This window comes from Sorghum bicolor, chromosome 2 (genome assembly GCF_000003195.3).
Source record: "Sorghum bicolor cultivar BTx623 chromosome 2, Sorghum_bicolor_NCBIv3, whole genome shotgun sequence".
In the NCBI taxonomy this organism is placed as follows: Eukaryota; Viridiplantae; Streptophyta; class Magnoliopsida; order Poales; family Poaceae; genus Sorghum; species Sorghum bicolor.
In genome coordinates, this window is record NC_012871.2 from 68,352,044 (window position 1) to 68,371,149 (window position 19,106).

General features: G+C 39.8%; 2 protein-coding genes across 2 annotated transcripts; one reads left to right on the top strand and one right to left on the bottom strand.

The window, feature by feature from the left end:
* On the bottom strand, positions 309–8,332 carry LOC8077468 (NAD-dependent malic enzyme 62 kDa isoform, mitochondrial). Its single transcript, XM_002462848.2, has 19 exons — positions 8,018–8,332; positions 7,795–7,891; positions 7,159–7,277; positions 6,785–6,952; positions 6,447–6,575; positions 5,950–6,010; positions 5,584–5,687; positions 5,402–5,485; positions 5,064–5,170; positions 4,753–4,864; positions 4,316–4,429; positions 3,696–3,761; positions 1,708–1,780; positions 1,541–1,627; positions 1,392–1,446; positions 1,228–1,299; positions 1,056–1,118; positions 866–980; positions 309–781 (listed from the first exon to the last, which is right to left on the bottom strand). The coding sequence occupies exons 1-19, from the start codon at positions 8,183–8,185 to the stop codon at positions 707–709; spliced, it is 1,869 nt and encodes a 622-aa protein (XP_002462893.2). The 5' UTR covers positions 8,186–8,332; the 3' UTR covers positions 309–706.
* Positions 11,172–14,773, top strand: LOC8080712 (ras-related protein RABH1b). The gene is made up of 6 exons (XM_002460685.2): positions 11,172–11,626; positions 12,596–12,666; positions 12,757–12,845; positions 13,018–13,129; positions 13,855–13,945; positions 14,158–14,773. The coding sequence occupies exons 1-6, from the start codon at positions 11,510–11,512 to the stop codon at positions 14,302–14,304; spliced, it is 627 nt and encodes a 208-aa protein (XP_002460730.1). The 5' UTR covers positions 11,172–11,509; the 3' UTR covers positions 14,305–14,773.

The window sequence follows — 19,106 nt, forward strand, 5'->3', positions numbered from 1 at the left end:
GAAGAAAAATGAGTGAAATGTGAGAATGGGAAGGGTGTGGGATCAATCCATTTCTTAAACCAAACACCCCATATCATGCAATTCAGATTTTTTTTTCTGCCTAATGTGTTAACAACTTTTTTTTGCCAGGCTGTAGGACTTGCGCCCAATTTGTGCATATAGATCATGCAAGTCATAGAGCTCATTAAGCACGGATGAGCCATAGCTGTTGTATTCTTCTCATCTCATCTTCTCAAATGTAACTTCGTCCTCTCTAACCTCAACAACAACAAATAAAAACTCAGAACTGATATTTCAGATGAAACAAATAAATTGTAAGGAAATATATAACCATCAAACGATTTTGGCAAGCAAGTAGCCAGAACAGATATCCTCTGGCAAATTTATGGGTTTGTATTGGTCTGTGTTCAAAGTTACACACAGGATTTTAACATCTGAGAAAGATCGGAGTGGAGTTCCAGCAGTGGTACGGCTGATATTGAGATGGGAAATGTTCAGCACGATGGAGTACGTCAGGAACTGTGGCCTATATTATTGGCCCAAAAGGGCCTCGTGTCCTAAATTCAATTAAAAGTGAGGTCAACGAACAATGAAAGCTGCTTGCTTATAACTAACGTACCTACACTTCTGGAGTACCTTCCAGAACGCAACCTAAAGTATATCATACATGATCACTGAAAATATGCAAAATAGCAAATAGAGCTATCTAGTCCTTCTTGTATATTATTGTTGGATAGACAGGACTCCACATGTTCGTCTTGACATATTCAATAGTCTCTTCCTGCATCACCATGACTTCAAGGTTAAAAAAAGGTCATAATAAGACTATAACATAATTTGCTTGGGAAATGAAGAGATTAACCACCTCACTGAGTCGTGCAAGCTCATGTGCATCCATGTCACGGTATCCCTCAGCTAGATCCTCTGCTACTGCCTCCCTCACAACTGCTGCTGCCACCTCCTTAGTGATGTCACGTATTCTGCATGTAGGACATATTAGAATAGAAGGCATAGCATACAACACAAACAGGAAGATCAGATTAGAATTATAAAACCTGGAGATTGGAGGATAAATTATCCCTTCGAGGACCTCCTCCTCTTTCATGTATGAAGCCAAACTACAGAAAAATTTATTTACACGGTAAATTTTACAGTTAAAGATGTAAGTAATAGCTCAATTGTGTATTTGTGTTACAAGGTTTAATGGTAAGAGGTCAAGGGAGTCACCGTTCTGCTGCAGCCTGCAGCATTCCATCAGAGATAACACGAGCACCAGACAGAAGGGTTCCAAGCCCTATTCTGCACAGCAAAGAAGCCAAAAATGAAACCATAACTGTCATAAGAACAAAACCCGATTGCATAGTGCATAATGATAATGATAATTATCTAACCCAGGAAAGAGGTACATATTGTTCCCTTGATTGGAGTGGCCAATCTTCCCATCACCTGTAAGATGCATTAATGGCTGAGAGTCAACATATGAAAAATTGATATCCTACCTATAAATATGAGTCAAAGGACTATGAATGGAAAGAGGTACCAAGATCCACATCATGGAATGGGCTCCCACTAGCAAAGATGACCTTTTCACCTAAAATTGAAAATGCTTCCCCAGGTGTACACTCAGCTACAAAATGGAATGAGTACATAATTAGATAAGAGATGCAGCAAATAATGAACATCAGATGAAAATTACACGGCACAAACCGTTCTTAGTTGGATTGGACATTGCAAAAATTGCTGGCCTCGAAGAGGATGAATCTTTTAGTGCCTCTAGAACCTGATGGCACAAGTACCCATTATGAGCATGCACTTCAATATCTTATAGCTTCTCAAAGTCAAAAACGGTGAGTACAATGGCTAAATTAGATGTAATCCACTTGTCATTTGCAGGAGGCCTTTGAAAATTAGTACAAATGCCACTAGTGCTATAACTCATATATATTATTTGACTAAGTAAGGTGCATTCTAGTACCCTAAACTCATACACAAATAAATTGCTAGATCTCTAAACTCGAGAACTGCATATTTCAGTTGTAAAACTTGCTTAACCATGTGAGAGCAGTCTCAGATCTGACTTAAGTGCAAATGTTTGGTGAAGCTAAACTTTGAATACATGTTTGATCAGTAATTGCAAAGGGAAGGTAGTAGGTTTTTTTGAAAATACATAAATATTTCTCAAGATACAAACTTACAAAGACATCAGTTTTCCATTGACCTTACTTTAGTATCATATTGTCAAGAATCAAGAGGAGAACATACTTGTAGCATGGTGGTAAGTCCTGCAGCTGTGAGCTACTAACAAGGGCCCAAGCCCTGGTTCTTTGCAAAAAAAAAAGAAAAAGAAAAAAGGCCCCTCTGTGTTCCCCAAAAGTATGGTTAAGACAAGGACTATAACATGCTGACAGCAGTGCCCATACAGGTAAGAACTGGCTTCTGGGTAACTTTTCTAGGCCTTTCAAGCAAAATGTCTTCGGGATGTCTCTCCCTTTGGGTTGAGTATATTTCTTACTTGAATATCATATAGTCAGACAAATAATTTAGAACAAGATAAAGACATTATACGATATCTAATATTCAATATTGGTATGAGTTGGACCTTTGTTGACCTGATCACTTTATACAAGTTGAGGGACCTAAAATGTGCAGCTCTCTAGCTTACTGACTTCTTTAGGAACCTACATTGTGCTTTACTCTATTTTTTTTAAAAAAAATGTAGCAACTGTACAGAAAATGATTCATTCAATTCCCTCCAAACATTATGTGGATTTGCTAACTTGTTCTCTATGCTGCAAATACAAGGCAGTGGCAGAGCATGTGGCCCAAAAGCCGAGCGCGGGGGCAGGGGCAAATTGCCTATTTGTGGTCACCGTGCATTAGACCTGCACTTCAGCCACATGGAGATCTATGGGCAATGAAGACTTATGCTTGCAAATAGTAGCTTAATCTGGACTTCATCTAATTGGCTGACGGCTGTATAATACACACAGCTGGGCACTAAGAATAGATGGAAAAGGCGACTTTCTGCAGATTTGATTATGTTTGTGATCTTTGTAATTTTGAGTTAACTTTTGAGCCAGCGGCTCTTAACTGGAGATCCCCCATCATTCCCTTATTCCGTCCAATAAGGCAATGAGGTAAAGAAAAATCAGCAAGGCCTGATTTCACTCCTTGGTCATGTTAGTGGTTTGGTACTTGTGGAAACATAGTCATGGTTTTGTCTTTGAAGGGAGGAATCGTAACATTCCTCAGCTTGTCCAGGGTATTCAGCAGGAATCCTCTCTCTGGCGCTCTGCTGGTGCCATAGAGTTGGAGTCCCTTTGGTCTTGAATCTTAGTTATTGGTCTAGGGTTGCTTGCATCGCTCCAGTTGGCGAGGTTGTTTTACCTTTTTTGAGTTGTGTGAGTGTGGGGTGTGACCGTGTGAGGTGTATGTTAGGCCCTGATGGGGTTTGTTTTCTTTTTTGTACCGTTTCCTTCTTCTTAGTATAATAACAGGCAGCTCTACTGCCGGTTTAAGGAAAAAAAAGTCAGTAGTGCTCTCCCCTACTTATCTTATGAAAATGAAGTTGCAATAAGGAAACCAGTAGAAGGGTGAAAAAAGTAACTGCCCAGTAAGCATGAATTAATATTAGTACTATAGCATTAGAGTAAATGTTTCAGAATAAGCAGAAAGTAACATGCAACTATTCTTACCTCCTCTGAGAACAAACCACCAACAGCAGATAATCCAAGTATGACATCAGGCTTCACCTTTTTAACCTGCACAACATACAAGGTAACATACCAGATGTTCAGATTCATAAGCTGAAGTCCAATTTGTTAAGTCATTTTTTATGTTAAATATACATACATACATAAGCTGATAATTGTAATTCATAAATGCTAATCTTGAAAAGAAAATCTAAAAACATGTCAGACCAGAAATAACAGAACAGAAAACCCCAAGTCGGTGGGGTTTAATGATCTGAGTCAGTCTAACACCACATGAAATGGCATTAGCTCTAGACCACAGATAAACTACGTTAAAAGTCGTGAGGCGTCATTTTGTATGCGGTGCTGCATCACAACAGTCAGCAATGAATGATCCTTAGTATTTGCTGTGGAGGGGGACTTTTTAAACCTAAATTCATACTTGGTCTCTTTGGAAAAGAGCATGACTCAATAAAGAATGCAGTAATGAACTGGGTCCATATTAGAAACTTATTTTGGGAATACATATTCCTTCACAAAGTGTGGTAGTTCATCCTTTAAAAAGTAGTGACCTCACAATGCATCATGCTTATAAAAGCACCATGTACAAGATTAGACAGTACCACTTCAACTAAGCTTGCCCCCTCACTTAGGCCCTGGTGACCAAGCTCACTTTTTCTCCTAGCAAAAGGCCGTGCATCTGGATCGATATCTTCTCGGTCTTCTGTTATTAGGCCCTACACAAGGGAAAATGCAAATCAGGTTATGAGTTCATAAAAGTACAGAAAATTAGTATGTCCAAAAAAACTTAGCAAAAACAAAGACAACTTTACATTTTGAATGATTGAGCACAGCTAATCAATTCTTATAGAGCAAGAGGCACTCTCAATGACATGACATGATAAATACAACAGTGGTGGTCCATTTAAATTTCTTAGAGCATGTGACTTCCCTAGCCTTTCTTTCTACTTAAGGTTACCATTCCAAATATGAATGGTGAAGGAATGGATAGTATAAAGTAATAGGCAATCGTTAAATGGTCCTTGGTTATCCAACTTACAAGGGCATCAACTATCCAGAATTGACTCCTCGCACTCTCAAAAGCAACCTCGTTGTTTCCCAACATTCTTGCCATGGTTCTGCTTGCAGCATTCACCACTCCAATACCAGCACTGTAAAGAATGAAATAATATAGAGGTAACATTTCTTTTGCACAGCAGTGTTAACATTACTCATATTTCCAAGATCCTTTCTGAAGTGTAACTGCTAAGTTATCAGAAAAATAAACACAGAGTTGCTGTGAACCACTTAGCATGTTATCTAATTAAACCAAGTGAAAAAAAAGGATTGAAGACAGAGAGCGTTCCAGACCTGCCTGCGCCAGCAACAACAATCCTTTGCTTTGGGAAATCTATCATTGGCCTCCCTTGTGCCCGTACAGCTCCTAAAAGGCCTGCTATTGCGACACCAGCAGTTCCCTTTGTACACACATAGTCATTTCAAGAGCAACACATTGACTCTTCTAGATAACAATGGAAGATACTAAACTACAGTACTTTAACCAGATGTCAAAGGTCAAAACCTCAAGCTCTATTTCACTTCTAAAAGCTTGATATAATATTGTGCAATGGTATCACCAAAAACTAAGGGCTATTGGCACAAACATGACGGCAAATCTTAGGAACAAATCTGCAGAAATTAGGACTGACCTGAACATCATCATTAAACATGCGATAAGTCTTTCTGTAACGCTGCAACAACCTAAAGGCCCATTTACTTTGGAAATCTTCAAACTAGAAAAATACAAGATAAGTATTGTGATATGGTTCGGGATAAAGCCTCACGTTATGAAAATGTTAATGAAATGAAGCATATAATGTCAAAATAGCACCTGTACAATAACATTAGGCCAGCGAGTAAAAACAGCTTCCATGAATTCATCAATAACTGAGACATATTCATCTCCCTCAAGACGGTGCTCTTGTAGCCCAAGATCTGTATGATAAGGAATTAAGAAAAAATAGAATAACATGACAATTTTTCTTGATATCTTGCTAAGTATCAAGTGTATCTAATTTGAACAGGTGCCACTATATGTGTTAGAAAACATGGATATTTATGGCACTTGCTACATGATCTTCTCCTTTACAGTTAGAAAGTGGCCATAATGTGAAATAAAAACTAGGTGTTTGATATGACAAATATGTGAAAACAAAACTAGGTGTTTGATAGATAAATAAATACTGCAAGATCTTACAAAGAGGATCCTTAAGGAGCTTCTCATTGTTCGTTCCGACATCAATCATAACAGGAAGAACCTAGAAAAAAAGTAAGAAAGCAATCAAACACACGAAAGACAACTATCTATTTATCCACATGAAAACCAATAGTAAGCAAGTAAAGAAATAACAGTAGATTACTTGAGAGTTCTGTTTTAGATAACACTAGTGTACTCTACAAGCTATTATCGTTTCATTAAGAACATGGTTCCCAATATAGAAAAATCCACTCATATGTCAAATAGGTCTTTGATGAATATCTTCCATGGGCATATTTCTTTGAGAATTATTTAAATTATGAAATTTACTCCAAACCAAAGCAATGAAAGAACAATTCCAATCTTTGAAGTGTTATATCACAAGAATATTTTGTTATTTGGCTGCAAAAAATGGCCAATTTAGTGTGGAACTGAAAAAAAGATGGGAAAGAGGAGAAGAATCTGAAATTAGAGTCCTAAAGAACCACTCAACATACCCTTTGAGGATTTATTCCAGCAGCAGCAACATATAAATCCAATTTTCCAATAGCAATGCCAATACCATGCACCCCGAGATCACCAAGGCCCAATATCCTGCTTCCATCAGTCACCACTATCATGTCAACCTGAAACAGATTGACCAAATAACCATTTTTAATTTATGGAATTGTAGAAAAGTTCTTCAGCAAATGTTTGTCCTTTTAGATACTCCAGAATGCAAAGGACCGAAAGGCATATCTTAACACAACTGTACTATACCTTAAAGGTAATGGAATAGCTCAACTACAAGACGATTAGTAAGTGGACAATGGGCAAGCACTGAACTGACCCATACCTGATCAGCTGGCCAATTGTACACCATGGACATCATCTCCCCACGATCTTCTGCACTAAAGTACATTCCCCTAGGCCGTCGAAACAAACCACTGTAGTTTTGGCAAACAAGCCCGACGGTTGGTGTGTAAACGATAGGCGCATACTCCTCAATGTTATCTATTAGTACCTATTTAAAAATGAGACAATGTAAGACAACCATTTTGGAAACAGAACTCAACCAGTTACGTTTGATATTGCAAAGGCAATAAAGTTAACACAGAAGGTGCATAACAACACATTGGGGGTGTAAACCAAAGATATTGTTCTTTAACAGCAACATCAACAAGAATAAGGATGTGCCTAGATGAATGTGCAGACTGTGAAGGTACACACCTTGTAGTACATTGTTTCATTTCTGTCATGCAATCTGTTAAGGATGCGCCATTTTGCCAATGGATAAGTATCAGATGGTCCATCTTTAGCGTATCTCTGAAGCCGCTTCAGATCAAGCACTGTAACCAAGTATAAATTAGATTTTTTTAAAAAAAAAGAGTAAATATGCAGAATGCAGTTACAGTCTATTTCAATAATAATGCTTTTCCCCAATGGCTTACATAGTTACTGTAAAGTGTAAACCTAGCTAGAATACCACCCATCACATCAGTGATGCCCTCTAGGCTCTAGCTCTAGCTGTGCATAAAAATGTGCAACTTCTGCACTTAAGCTTTCCATAAATATGTCATATTACTTGACTGTAAATTTTTAGGGAAGTTTTTTCTGTTTGTCTATACCTGCTAAAGATATCCCTAATGCTAACCATGCTAGTAACCAATTGGAGCATTAGCTGAGCTAAGCCCCAGGGGACGATCTGACACCAATACACCGCCAAACACCACATTTCGTCGAAATACCATTCCACACTACAGCGGCCGATCCAATTAGATCCGCGGCGATTCATGCAGCAAGTAGCAAACCCCAAAAGCCAGAGCAAGCAATGAAGCGGCTCGTCAGGACGTGGGGCACACGTACTGAATCTGTCGATCTGCTGCTGCGAGGAGACGACGTTGGGCGGGAGCAGGCCGCGGAGGCCGAGGCGGTCCCTCTCGGTCATCGAGAACGCCGTGCCCTGCAGCACAGCAGCAGCCAGCAAGCGTCAGAAGTTCAGAACCCCCAAGAGCGCGAGCTAGACAGGGAGCACCACCGCCCTCCCGCCCGCCCGCGAGCACCCGGACGGAACAGAACCGAGGCGTACCCGGTTGAACCAGGGGTCGTGGAGGATGTCGGGGCCGCGCTTGTGGAGGACGACGGGGCGGTGGCACTCCGCCGTCACGTACTCCCGCGGGTGCTGGGAGAGGAGGAGCAGGCGGCGCAGGCGGTCCGGGGCGAGGGATCGCCGGAGATTCCGCGAGATGGACGCCATCCCCGCGCCGTCTCCTGATCCTCGGGGAGGCTTCGGGTGGTGGCGTCAGTGGGTATCAGCGTATGGGAGGGAGAGGGGAGACGTTCCTCCCTTCCCTGTAGTGCCGACGATGCTTTTGCCTTTTGCCCGAATTATTCTCCAGCGCCGCAGCGCGTGGGAGAGCGACGCGGGGCCCCGGAGCCGGAGGCTTTTGCTGGTCGTGGCTGAGGCTGACTGCCTGCCTGCCCGGATTGGTGCGTTGACGCCGGGCTGCCGACGAGAAGGAGCGGCCGGTCACGCGCGCGCGCGCGCTGAAGCACAAAACGGTCAAACGCAGCAGACCTATGGATTTTTTTTAGTCGTAAAAAAAAGAAGAAAGTTCGCCTTGATGCAAGTGAAACGCGTGAATTTTCTACTACTTTGTAAAAAAAACACACATGTCCGTAACGATTTGTTACTCTTCGAGGTGAGATTTCCGTGCTTAGGCCTCGATTAGTTCGCAAAAATTTTTAAGATTTTCTGTCACATCGAATCTTTGGTCGCATGCATTGAGCATTAAATATAGACAAAAAAACTAACTGCACAGATTATCTGTAATTTGTGAGATGAATCTTTTGAGCCTAGTTACTCCTTAATTTGAGCTAAGGAGTATAGTTATATTTCAAAGTATTCTATTAACGCGGAACTTCTAAGCATCTAACATTGAATATGACTAATCTACTATATTTCAAGTTGTGAATTTTATATCTCAGTGTGACGAGTTGTGAATTTAATATTTTAGTGTGCGAGTTATGAATTTTATACCTCAGTGCTTTTCAGTTATTGCTAGTGGTTTATGAGGAAGACTTAAAAATATTGTTTAGAACATGTGGTGGCAATTGGATTCAACTGGAACTATGTAGGCATAGTTTAATTTTTCTTCTGCTCTCTCGTGTGAGAATATCATAATCACAGTTAGAACTCACAACACCTATGAGTTACTAATTTTTTTTAGAAGATGACCTATTAATATTAGCCTACTTCTACTGTAAGCAATGTTTGTTCTTCCAAGCTTGGACTTTAACTCCCAGTTTAAAGGGGAAATGAGAAATGACCCCAACACATCAAAAGCACACGAGCTTCTTAACTAAAACGGTCTTAAGATCAAGTTCTCGTCTTCTTTGTTTGATCTTTAACTAAAATAAGTTTTATTGTGAATCGTCTATTTTGAAAATTACACACCCTAATAATAAATACTAGGTGAATTCCCCACGCGTTGCTATGGGATTTTCTTAAAAATAAATCATTATATGCATAGCATTACTATATGATATTTAGTCTATTATGTGTGTACACATATGAATTTAACTTGCATATATTTTATTGTATTAGATCTAGTAAAAAATTGCTAAGCTAATAAAACAAAAACTAATATTTGGTTACATTATAGAGGAATTAATTGGTGATGAAACAAATAGTGTATGTACATGACTTGTATGTGAATATATTAAAGATTTAAAATATTTCATATGATATAGATGACATGGTTATTTTTTATAATTAATATGGAATGATATGGACTTAGTGGAGAATGATGTGGACATCTTGCATGAAGAGATAAAAGATTTAGTGGGTCACTTAGTGGAGAATGATGTGGACACCTTGCATGAAGAGAAAATTTATCTAGTGGGGTTTAGCTTTATAAGAGTTGTAGATAGCAAGGTTAAAAAATGTATGCTATACTTCGATTAAGTTCCTCCCTAACCAAATTGACCTACGTATATTTCTTGACAACATATAGTGCCCTCTGTCTATGTTCATATGTCCTTGATATGTTCCCTATCCTAACAACCTCTGCCTTGACCACACATACATGTGGGTATCGTTTTTTTCTTCACCTCTGTTAGACCTTATATATCTTCTATACGTTTACATCGTTAGACCTTATATATCTTCTATATGTTTGATGAGATGTACTAGTATTACGTACCTTATCATTATTACTTCCTCTGTTATAAATTATAGATGACGTTCAGTTATCATAAGTCAAACCATTTAAGGTTTGATCAAATTATTAGCAAATAGTATTACCATCTACTGTACCAACCCGGTAAACTATAGAAGTACATTCCATAATGTATCAAATGAAGCTCATTTGTTATGGTATAAACTTACAACAACAAAAATCTCTTAGGGCCCGTTTAGATCCTTGGAATATAATTCATTCCAACAACTATAATTTAAACATAAATTAATTAAGCTAATATTGTTGTATATAAAATATATTTGTATATTATTGTTAGCCATACAAGGAAGATAGTTTTATGTTGTTTTTTTATTGTAGAAAACGAGTTGAAGACCATGCTATAAGATAAAGAGTAGCATATGATAATCTATAGAATCAAATTTCATCTCCCACACTATGAATTTGAGATAGACTTATACGTGAACGTGAGAAAGTTGTAGAATGTCAAATTTCAAACCAAATAATATAATTTATTGAGTATATTCCAATTTCTCCAGAATAAAAGGATTTAAAGGACCCCTATATATTTCATAGACGATGCTTTGTGGTATACTTTTACTCACGTCTCTTATTTTCAAAAAGGTGTTCAGGTCTCAAATGACATCTGATATTTCAACCGTTTGATGCAGCTAAAATCTCATATTAGCTACACTTTCTTATATTCTTCCCTTGAAAATGAACTGTTTTTTAAGTATAAAATTTCTGTACAATTTCTAATAATTCCTGCGTTCTATATAGCCAAGTGAAAGTCGAATCAACTGGCCGGTGGACTGCTACAGTGCGTGAGCAGCCGGAGGCATTGGATGTTTGTGTTTGGTTGGAGGTGCTAGACTTTAATATTTTTTTGTAGCTCTTTCATTTTATTTAATAATTAATATCTAATTATAAACTAATTAGATTTAAAAGATTTGTCTAGTAAATTATTTTAGAGTTGTGTTTTTAATTTTATAAATAATCTATATCTAATATTTTATATACGTGTCTAAACATTCCATACAACAGATGAACAGCTGTACCACGTTTTCATATTAGCGCTGCAAAAACAAAAGGCTTTCGTGCCATTTGCCCTCCGGTCCGGCCGCCTTCTCCGCGAGCGCTAGGAGTAATAAACGGCAGGCACCAATCTCGGAGGCATCGCCCATACGCGCAAGCGGAAGGAAGGGGGAGCGCAACACTCGCGGTCGCGGGGAGAGAGAGAGAGACAAGGGGGCCGGTCACACACACGCCGACCGCGCGAGCTAGCGAGATCCCCCTCTCCCGCTGCCGGATCCGATCTCACCTGACCTCGTCGCCGCCTGCCGTGGGAGGGAGAAGAGGAAGAGGAAGAGGAGGCGGCGGAGATGGCACCGGTGTCGGCGCTCGCCAAGTACAAGCTCGTCTTCCTGGGGGACCAGTCCGTCGGCAAGACCAGCATCATCACCCGCTTCATGTACGACAAGTTCGACAACACCTACCAGGTACGGCGGCCCGCACGCCTTCTTCCCCTGCTCCGATCCCTATCGATCCCTCGAGTGCTGTTCGTGTCATCTCGCCGCGCCGGGGCTGGGTTAGTGGGTTGGATCCAATCGGGCGGGCCAGATCCAGCGCAGGAGGATCGGTAGGTCGATGTGGATCCGGGGCAGGGTGATCTATCCTGCGCCCGATTGGATCGGGGTGGTTCGGTAGTTACAAGTTAGGCATAGAAACCATAGCTCCACATCTATCCTTGTTTCTTTTCTGGGTCTGTGATGATGCTGTTTCACGAAACAATGGAATGCTCATGACTCATGATCAAGGAGGATGAATTGCCTTGTCTGTACCTCTACTATCGTTGCGATTATTATATGTGAGGCGTTTCATTGTTCGCACTGTTCTTAAAAGGTGGTTGTTGTATGGTCGATTGCCTGTTTGGATCACTTAAGTGTGAGGCTTATGTTATAATCTGGGCTTGCCTGATCCAGTGGTGATGGTATATTGGTATGATTGCCTGATTGGATCACAGGTCCTTCACATTGTTCTCTGGGACGCCTGAGCCCAAATCTTTGTGTATTGGAATAGAGATCGTGATGTGAATAGCCTGCCACTGAATTATTGTCCTTGTAATGTAAGGAAGACAAGTATTTTTTTTTTCTGTATTACTAGGATGCTACTTTGACAAGGGATTTCTGTCATATCCATGGGCTTGGCCCTTCACAGTAGGCACTAAGCATGGCAACATAACTTTTTTTAGTCACTATTTATGATTTGGAAATCTTAAGAAATGTAAGTCACAATGGATTCTGACTGCTGCTTTGCATGTGTTTTATGGTGTGCTGTATTGAATGTTGGAGTGATTATTTTGAGCTTTACAACTATGTTGATTTCATTCATGTAATTTTCGGCTTGTTATACAGTAATACTGGTTAGTCTATTCATGTTTGCTCAAAGTTGTTTTCTCTGGTATGCAGGCTACAATTGGTATTGATTTTCTGTCGAAGACAATGTACCTTGAAGATAGAACTGTGAGACTCCAACTCTGGTATGGTGACTACTACTGCATCCGTTAGCCTGTATGCCCCCTTGAGATCTACAGACTGTTGACCTCATGCATGTTTTGTTTTCTTTGCAGGGATACAGCTGGTCAGGAAAGGTTCAGGAGTTTAATTCCAAGCTATATCAGAGATTCTTCAGTTGCTGTCATAGTATTCGATGTTGCAAGTAATCTCTCTCTCTCTCTCTCTCTCTCACTCACACACACACACACACATTCTTTAGAAAAAAATGATATCAGATGCACATAGCAACAATGACTAGGAACTTTTATCTTTTAAGGATTAAGGACATAAACTTTTACTCCTTTGTTCTTACCTTTATTTGTTTTATGTTGTAGGCAGGCAGTCCTTCTTAAATACATCTAAGTGGATAGAGGAAGTTCGCACTGAGAGGGGCAGTGATGTTATCATTGTGCTTGTTGGGAACAAAACTGACCTTGTTGACAAGAGGTTGGTGATGTTTACACTTGCCTGATTTCTGTAGTTTTGGTTGTTGCTCTATGTATATTTTGTTTGGCTTTAAATTCTTTGGTCTATCTCATGTCATATATAATTATACAGATGTTTTTTGTGTCATCTATTATCCGATCTAAAATTGGCAGTTTAGTTCTCCCATTTGTTTGCCTTGTTGTTTGATACTGACAACAAAATTCATACCAAACGAAAAATAAATTTAAAATATTTGGATTGCATTTCCTAGGAATTTTCAGGTGGATACCACCCTAAACTTTGTGATTCAGAAGAAGAATCCCATGTGCTGGTTGCTGGGTATATCGAGTGGGACCTGGGTCCAGGGCTCAATCTCTGTGAGGCATTTGAGCGTTCTTCTGAAGCACAGATCTTGGGTTGGCGTTTAGCAAAAAGCTGGAAGCTTTGCTTTCGTTAATCCTAGATTTACTTAGCATATGCTACTCAATGTGTATGAATGTGTGTGCCTTTTTTTTTTGGTTGCTTGTTTTCGTCGTTAGAACTGGAATCTGACATCTATTGGTATACCATTGCTTTTATGACTTTCTAGGTCTTCTGTCTTTAAGTGATTATTTCCAGCTTAGCTAAATTAACTAGATTACCACTGGTCTTTTGTAGAGTCAGTCGTCATTGAGGTATTTATGTAATTTGAAGAAGTATGTCACTGTTATATCCTTGCTGAAATTCTGTTGCATTTCATGGAACAGGCAAGTCTCGATAGAGGAAGGGGAAGGTAAGGCGAAGGACCTTGGCGTCATGTTTATTGAAACCAGTGCTAAAGCTGGGTTTAACATTAAGGTATGCTTCAGAAATATAAACTGCTTAGATGTCTCATTTCATAAGTTGGGTTCATATTGATAACCTGCTTCTAGAGCATGTGATTTTCTCTCTAAAGTTCAGAGTTGTGTGTTTTTTTTGGGAAGACCTTCATTTTTCCTGCCTGTCTATATATATGGTTTTATATGTCAACATACTTGTTTGTTTTGCACTGACCACAAACTTGTGAGCAGGCGCTTTTCCGTAAAATTGCTGCTGCACTTCCTGGAATGGAGACACTCTCATCAGCGAAGCAGGAAGACATGGTTGATGTGAACTTGAGGTCCGGCAATGCAAACTCGTCCCAGTCTCAGGCTCAGGCTGGGGGATGCAGTTGTTAGTTGCAGTCTCTGACACTTGCTGCTCATGATCTCTGAGACCCTGAGCATCAGAAAGCGTTATCACTGATGCTTCCCTCGGGAAGGAGAGTTGATTGCCTCTCAGCCAGTGAACACACCATAGGCTTTACCCGGTGAATGGACCATTTGCATTGGAACGATACGTTTTATGAGTTCTCTAGTGTTATTTCCTCAGTGGCCTAAGCTAGCAACAGTGTATAGTTGGGTTGGCACTGCAAACTTCTACCATTCGAGTTGGGTATTAGAGCTAGTTATTGGTTCATGTTGAACTTATATATTTTCCATCTTGTTGCAGTTAGCTTGAGTCATGTTTGCTATGTGTACCAAACATGTATTGGAATTTGGAATTTTTGTAAGCTAAAATAAGGCCAGCACTGCAATAGCCCCACATGATATCCCTGAAACATGTATCGTTTAAACCATGAGATCCTAAATTTATATCGTTCAAACCTTTTGCTTTTAAATAACAGTTGAATAATTAATTTAGTTGGGGCAGTGCCGCAGTGTAGTAAAAAAGGTCCCATGCGTCGTAACATTTTGCTTTTTTTTAATACAGTAACGTTTTGCTTCTTTATAACACGTGAATTGTTACAATTGAGTTGGATGAAGCATTAAATATAGTTTGTCGTAACATTTTGAACGACCTTTTGCAAAAAAAAATACATTTCCTATCATATCGAATCTTGCGGCGTATACATGAAGTATTAAATATAAATAAAAATAATAACTAAATATATAGTTTGTCTGTAATTCGTAGGATGAATCTTTTAAATCTAGTTAGTGTATGATTAAATAATATTTGTCAAATACAAATAAAAATATTATAGTATCTATTTTTTTTAAAAAAAGAACTAAACAAGGCCTAGTCTTGGGTGTTCGGGTAGGCTCAAATTGGTTGTGTTGTACGTAGTATTTGCTTGTGCAGTGTCCGCACCTGCTCAGCAGCCTTGAGAAATCGGGTTCCTTTCTAGAATCCTAGCGAGGGTTGCACGAAAAAACTTTTGGATCACTAGGGCCTTGTTTAGTTCACCTAAAAATTAAAAAAAAAACAAGATTCTATGTCACATCGAATTTTATGGCGCATGCATAGAGCATTAAATATAAACTAAAACAAAAAGTAATTGCACAGTTTTATAATTAGTATTAATATTCTAAATTGTTCAAACATCCAACTTAACGGACTAATAGCCTCTTCGCGGGTCAGAAAAGTTAGTGAAAGTACTCTTTGCTGATTTATTATGAGAAAGAAACACTATTGACTGACATAAAAAACGGTTTATAAGACAAGCGAATGGAGCATAAGCTTTGGCGTAGGCCTTCTTTAGATCCAAAAAGTTTTTAGATTTCGATACTGTAGCATTTTCATTTTTATTTAACAAATATTGTCCAATCATAGAGTAACTAGGCTTAAAAGATTCATCTCACGATCTACAGGAAAACTGTGCAATTAGTTTTTGTTTTTATCTATATTTAATGCTCCAAGCATATGCCGCAAGATTTGATGTGACATGAAATCTTGAGAAGTTTTTTTATTTTTGGGGTGAACTAAACAAGACCCTAGTTTACTTTAAATTTTTAAAATTAAGATTTCCCGTCATATCGAATCATACGACACATGCATGAACATTAAATATAGATAAAAAATAATTAATTGTATACTTTATCTATAATTTGTGAGACAAATCTTTTAAATCTAATTAGTCTATAGTTAAATAATAATTACTAAATATAAATAAAAGTACTATAATCGTCAAAACCAAAAAAAAATCTCGACTAAACAAGTTCAAAGGGGGTGGAACCAAATACCCTTAGGCCTTGTTTAGTTATGAAAATATTTTAAATTTCGGTACCGTAGTATTTTCGTTTTTATTTGATAAATATTATTTAATTTTGGACTAACTAGGCTCAAAAGATTCATCTCATGATTTACAGGCAAACTGTGTAATAAGTTTTTGTTTTCGTCTATATTTAATATTCCACGTATGCGCCGCAAGATTCGATGTGACGAAGAATCTTGAAAAGTTTTTGGTTTTTGAGTGAACTAAGGCCTTGTTTAGTTCACCCCAAAAATTTAAAACTTTTCAAGATTCTCTATCACATCGAATTTTTGCGGCACATGTATGAAGCACTAGATATAGATAAAAATAAAAACTAATTGTACAGTTGAAAGCCCTAGTTTGGTTTTGGATAATTGATGAAACTCTAAGTACTAACCTCTATACTAAGTGTGTGTAGACTTAATGAGGTTGGTACATGCCAAGTGATGGAGCAAGTGATGATCATGGTGATGATGGTGATGACCACAAGGTGATCAAGTGCTCAACTTGAAAGAGAAGAACGAGAAAAACAAAACCTAATAGAGATCAAGACAAAGGTATTGCTTAGAGTTTTGGTTTTGGTGATCAAGACACTATAGAGGGTGTGATCACATTTAGGATAGATAGCCGTACTATAAAAAGGGGAATTCTTTGGCTAAGCGGTTATCTAGTGCCACTAGGTGTCATTATTCATGTGCATGTATTTAGAACTTAGTGAGCTAACTTAACTCCTTCGAAGAAAATGATTGTGAAAATGCTAACACACGTGGACATGTTGGTTTACACATTGTGGTGTTGACACTTTGAGAAGGAGGTGGAGTTTGAAGGGTAGAGAGAGGATGGGTTCCTCAGTGCATATTTTCTATTGCGCCGGTGGGAAATTTGGAGAAGTCGCGGGAGTGTTTCTCGCTGACACTCATCGGACGCTGGCCCAGAAGCACCGGACGCTGTGCCTGTGCGTCCGGTGTGCAGGCTGTCTGGCTCAGCTAGGGTTAGGCACCGGATGCCAGGAACTGGACGCAGGCTGGAGCGTACGGTGTTCTGAGTCTGGTGTCTACGCGTTTTGCAATGCTCCCTGAGTTTAAGTCCGGTGAGCACCGTACGGTCCGGTGCTCAGCGTCCGGTGACCATGCGCGTTGGCAAACCTCCTTGAGTTTAGGACCGTTGTGCACCGGACGCGTCCGATGCCAACTTGACAGCGTTCGGTGCTCTGCAGGTGACCGTTAGAGATCGACGCGCGATGTTCATTTGGCTGACACGTGGCTTGCTTTAGAGCACTGGACGTAGGTGTTGAGCGTCGGGTGCCTCCTGCTTAGCGTTCGGTGGCCCCGTATTTCGCCCAGTGAAAGAGCCAACGACTCTATTTGTTTGAGGGGCTTATAAATACGTGTTGGCCGGCTTAGGGCTTACTCTCTTGACATTCTAACATACTTGACATCCTTGTGAGCCTAAGCAAACACCTCCCACTCATCTCCTTTATAGATTATTCATCTTTGTGAGATTGAGAGTGATTCCAAGTGCATTTGCTTGAGTGATTGCATCTAGTGGCACTTGAGGATCGTTCTAGCTGCGGTTTTCTTGTTACTCTGGGTGGTCGACACCACCTAGACGGCTTGGAGCAGCGGAGGAGGATTGGCACGAGTCGGTGATTGTTCGTGGCCATCTCCCGGTGATTGTGAGGGGTCTTGTACCTTTCCCGGCGGAGAGCGAAAGGTAACTCTAGTAAAGTGCTCGTGTCATTGAGTTACCTCACTTTAGGGTAGGTTCTTGTGGTGTCCTAGTGAGGATGAGGTTCGTGCTACACCTCTTATCCACCGAACCACCAAGTGTTGGTCGACACAACGGGGACGTAGCGTGCCGGCAAGCACGTGAACCTCGAGAGAAAAATTAGTGTCTCAGTTGTGTTTGTTTGGCATTCTCCCGGTGCTTGATTGTTTATATTGGTGATTGGTTCATCCCCTACACTGCGGTATAAATATCTCATCCTATTTATTACTTACCGCAAACTAGTGTAATTAGTTTAGTTGCTTACTTTGCCTTGTGTAGCTTAGTTCACTAGTGTTGCTTGTAGAGACTTAGTTCTTGTGTGTATAGTGATCATAACAACTAGAATTGTTGGGTAGGTGGCTTGCTAACACCCCTTTAGAGCATCTCCAAGAGATTAGCAAAAAATACTAGCCAAATTTACTGATTTAGCTACTCTCTAAAATAGATTTGACAAAAAAATATTAGAGTACTCCAACAGACTCTGCAAAAGGATGGCTAATGAGGTAGGCTATCTAAAAGTAGAGAGCAAATATGGTGGGATGAAGAGCTACTAAATTTGAAGAGTCATTTACAAAGTCTGTTGGAGACGTTTTTTCTTCAATAATAGCCAAATATACCTTTAGAAAATGATTTGGATAGTCTCTTGGAGATGCTCTTAGAGTTAGAGAAAAAGCTTCGCTTTGTTATTTACTAACCACTTGTTTTAGTGAGTTTGTAGATTTTTTAAAATAGGCTATTCACTCCCCTCTAGCCATACTAGGACCTTTCAACAGTTTATATGTAAATCGCGAGATAAATCTTTTAAATCTAGTTAATCTATAATTAAACAATATTTGTCAAATAAAACGTGAACAAGGCTTTAGTACGGCCACCACTTTTGTCAGAATCCAGAGCGATGAGAAGGCATTTACCAGTTGGGCCCACCCACCACTACCTTTTCTTTTCCTTGGGGTGAACAGCGCATCTAGCTGGGCCACACGCGCACACCAGGCCGGTGGGCCGAGCGACCAGCCACAGTATAATGGCCTGAGAAACAAGTCCCTCACCGGGCGCAGTCACGCAGCGTACCAACGCGTGGTCGTCGGAGCGACGGAACGTAGACTCGTAGGTACCGGTCCCTCTCCACTTCTTTCGTGCACCCAGCAGCCTCCCCAGATCAAACACCACCCCGCACGGTTATAAGAAAAAAGAAAAAATTGA

What these genes read in the sequence shown, in the direction of transcription:
- LOC8080712 (XM_002460685.2), top strand. Translation starts at nt 11,510, where the DNA reads ATGGCACCGGTGTCGGCGCTCGCCAAGTACAAGCTCGTCTTCCTGGGG. An exon ending in CATAGTATTCGATGTTGCAA is followed by an intron (nt 12,846 to 13,017) that starts GTAATCTCTCTC and finishes TTTATGTTGTAG; the next exon opens with GCAGGCAGTCCTTCTTAAAT. An exon ending in ACTGACCTTGTTGACAAGAG is followed by an intron (nt 13,130 to 13,854) that starts GTTGGTGATGTT and finishes TTCATGGAACAG; the next exon opens with GCAAGTCTCGATAGAGGAAG.
- LOC8077468 (XM_002462848.2), bottom strand. Translation starts at nt 8,185, where the DNA reads ATGGCGTCCATCTCGCGGAATCTCCGGCGATCCCTCGCCCCGGACCGC. An exon ending in TGTTTAATGATGATGTTCAG is followed by an intron (nt 5,171 to 5,401) that starts GTCAGTCCTAAT and finishes GTGTGTACAAAG; the next exon opens with GGAACTGCTGGTGTCGCAAT. An exon ending in AATATGTACCTCTTTCCTGG is followed by an intron (nt 1,300 to 1,391) that starts GTTAGATAATTA and finishes TTTGCTGTGCAG; the next exon opens with AATAGGGCTTGGAACCCTTC.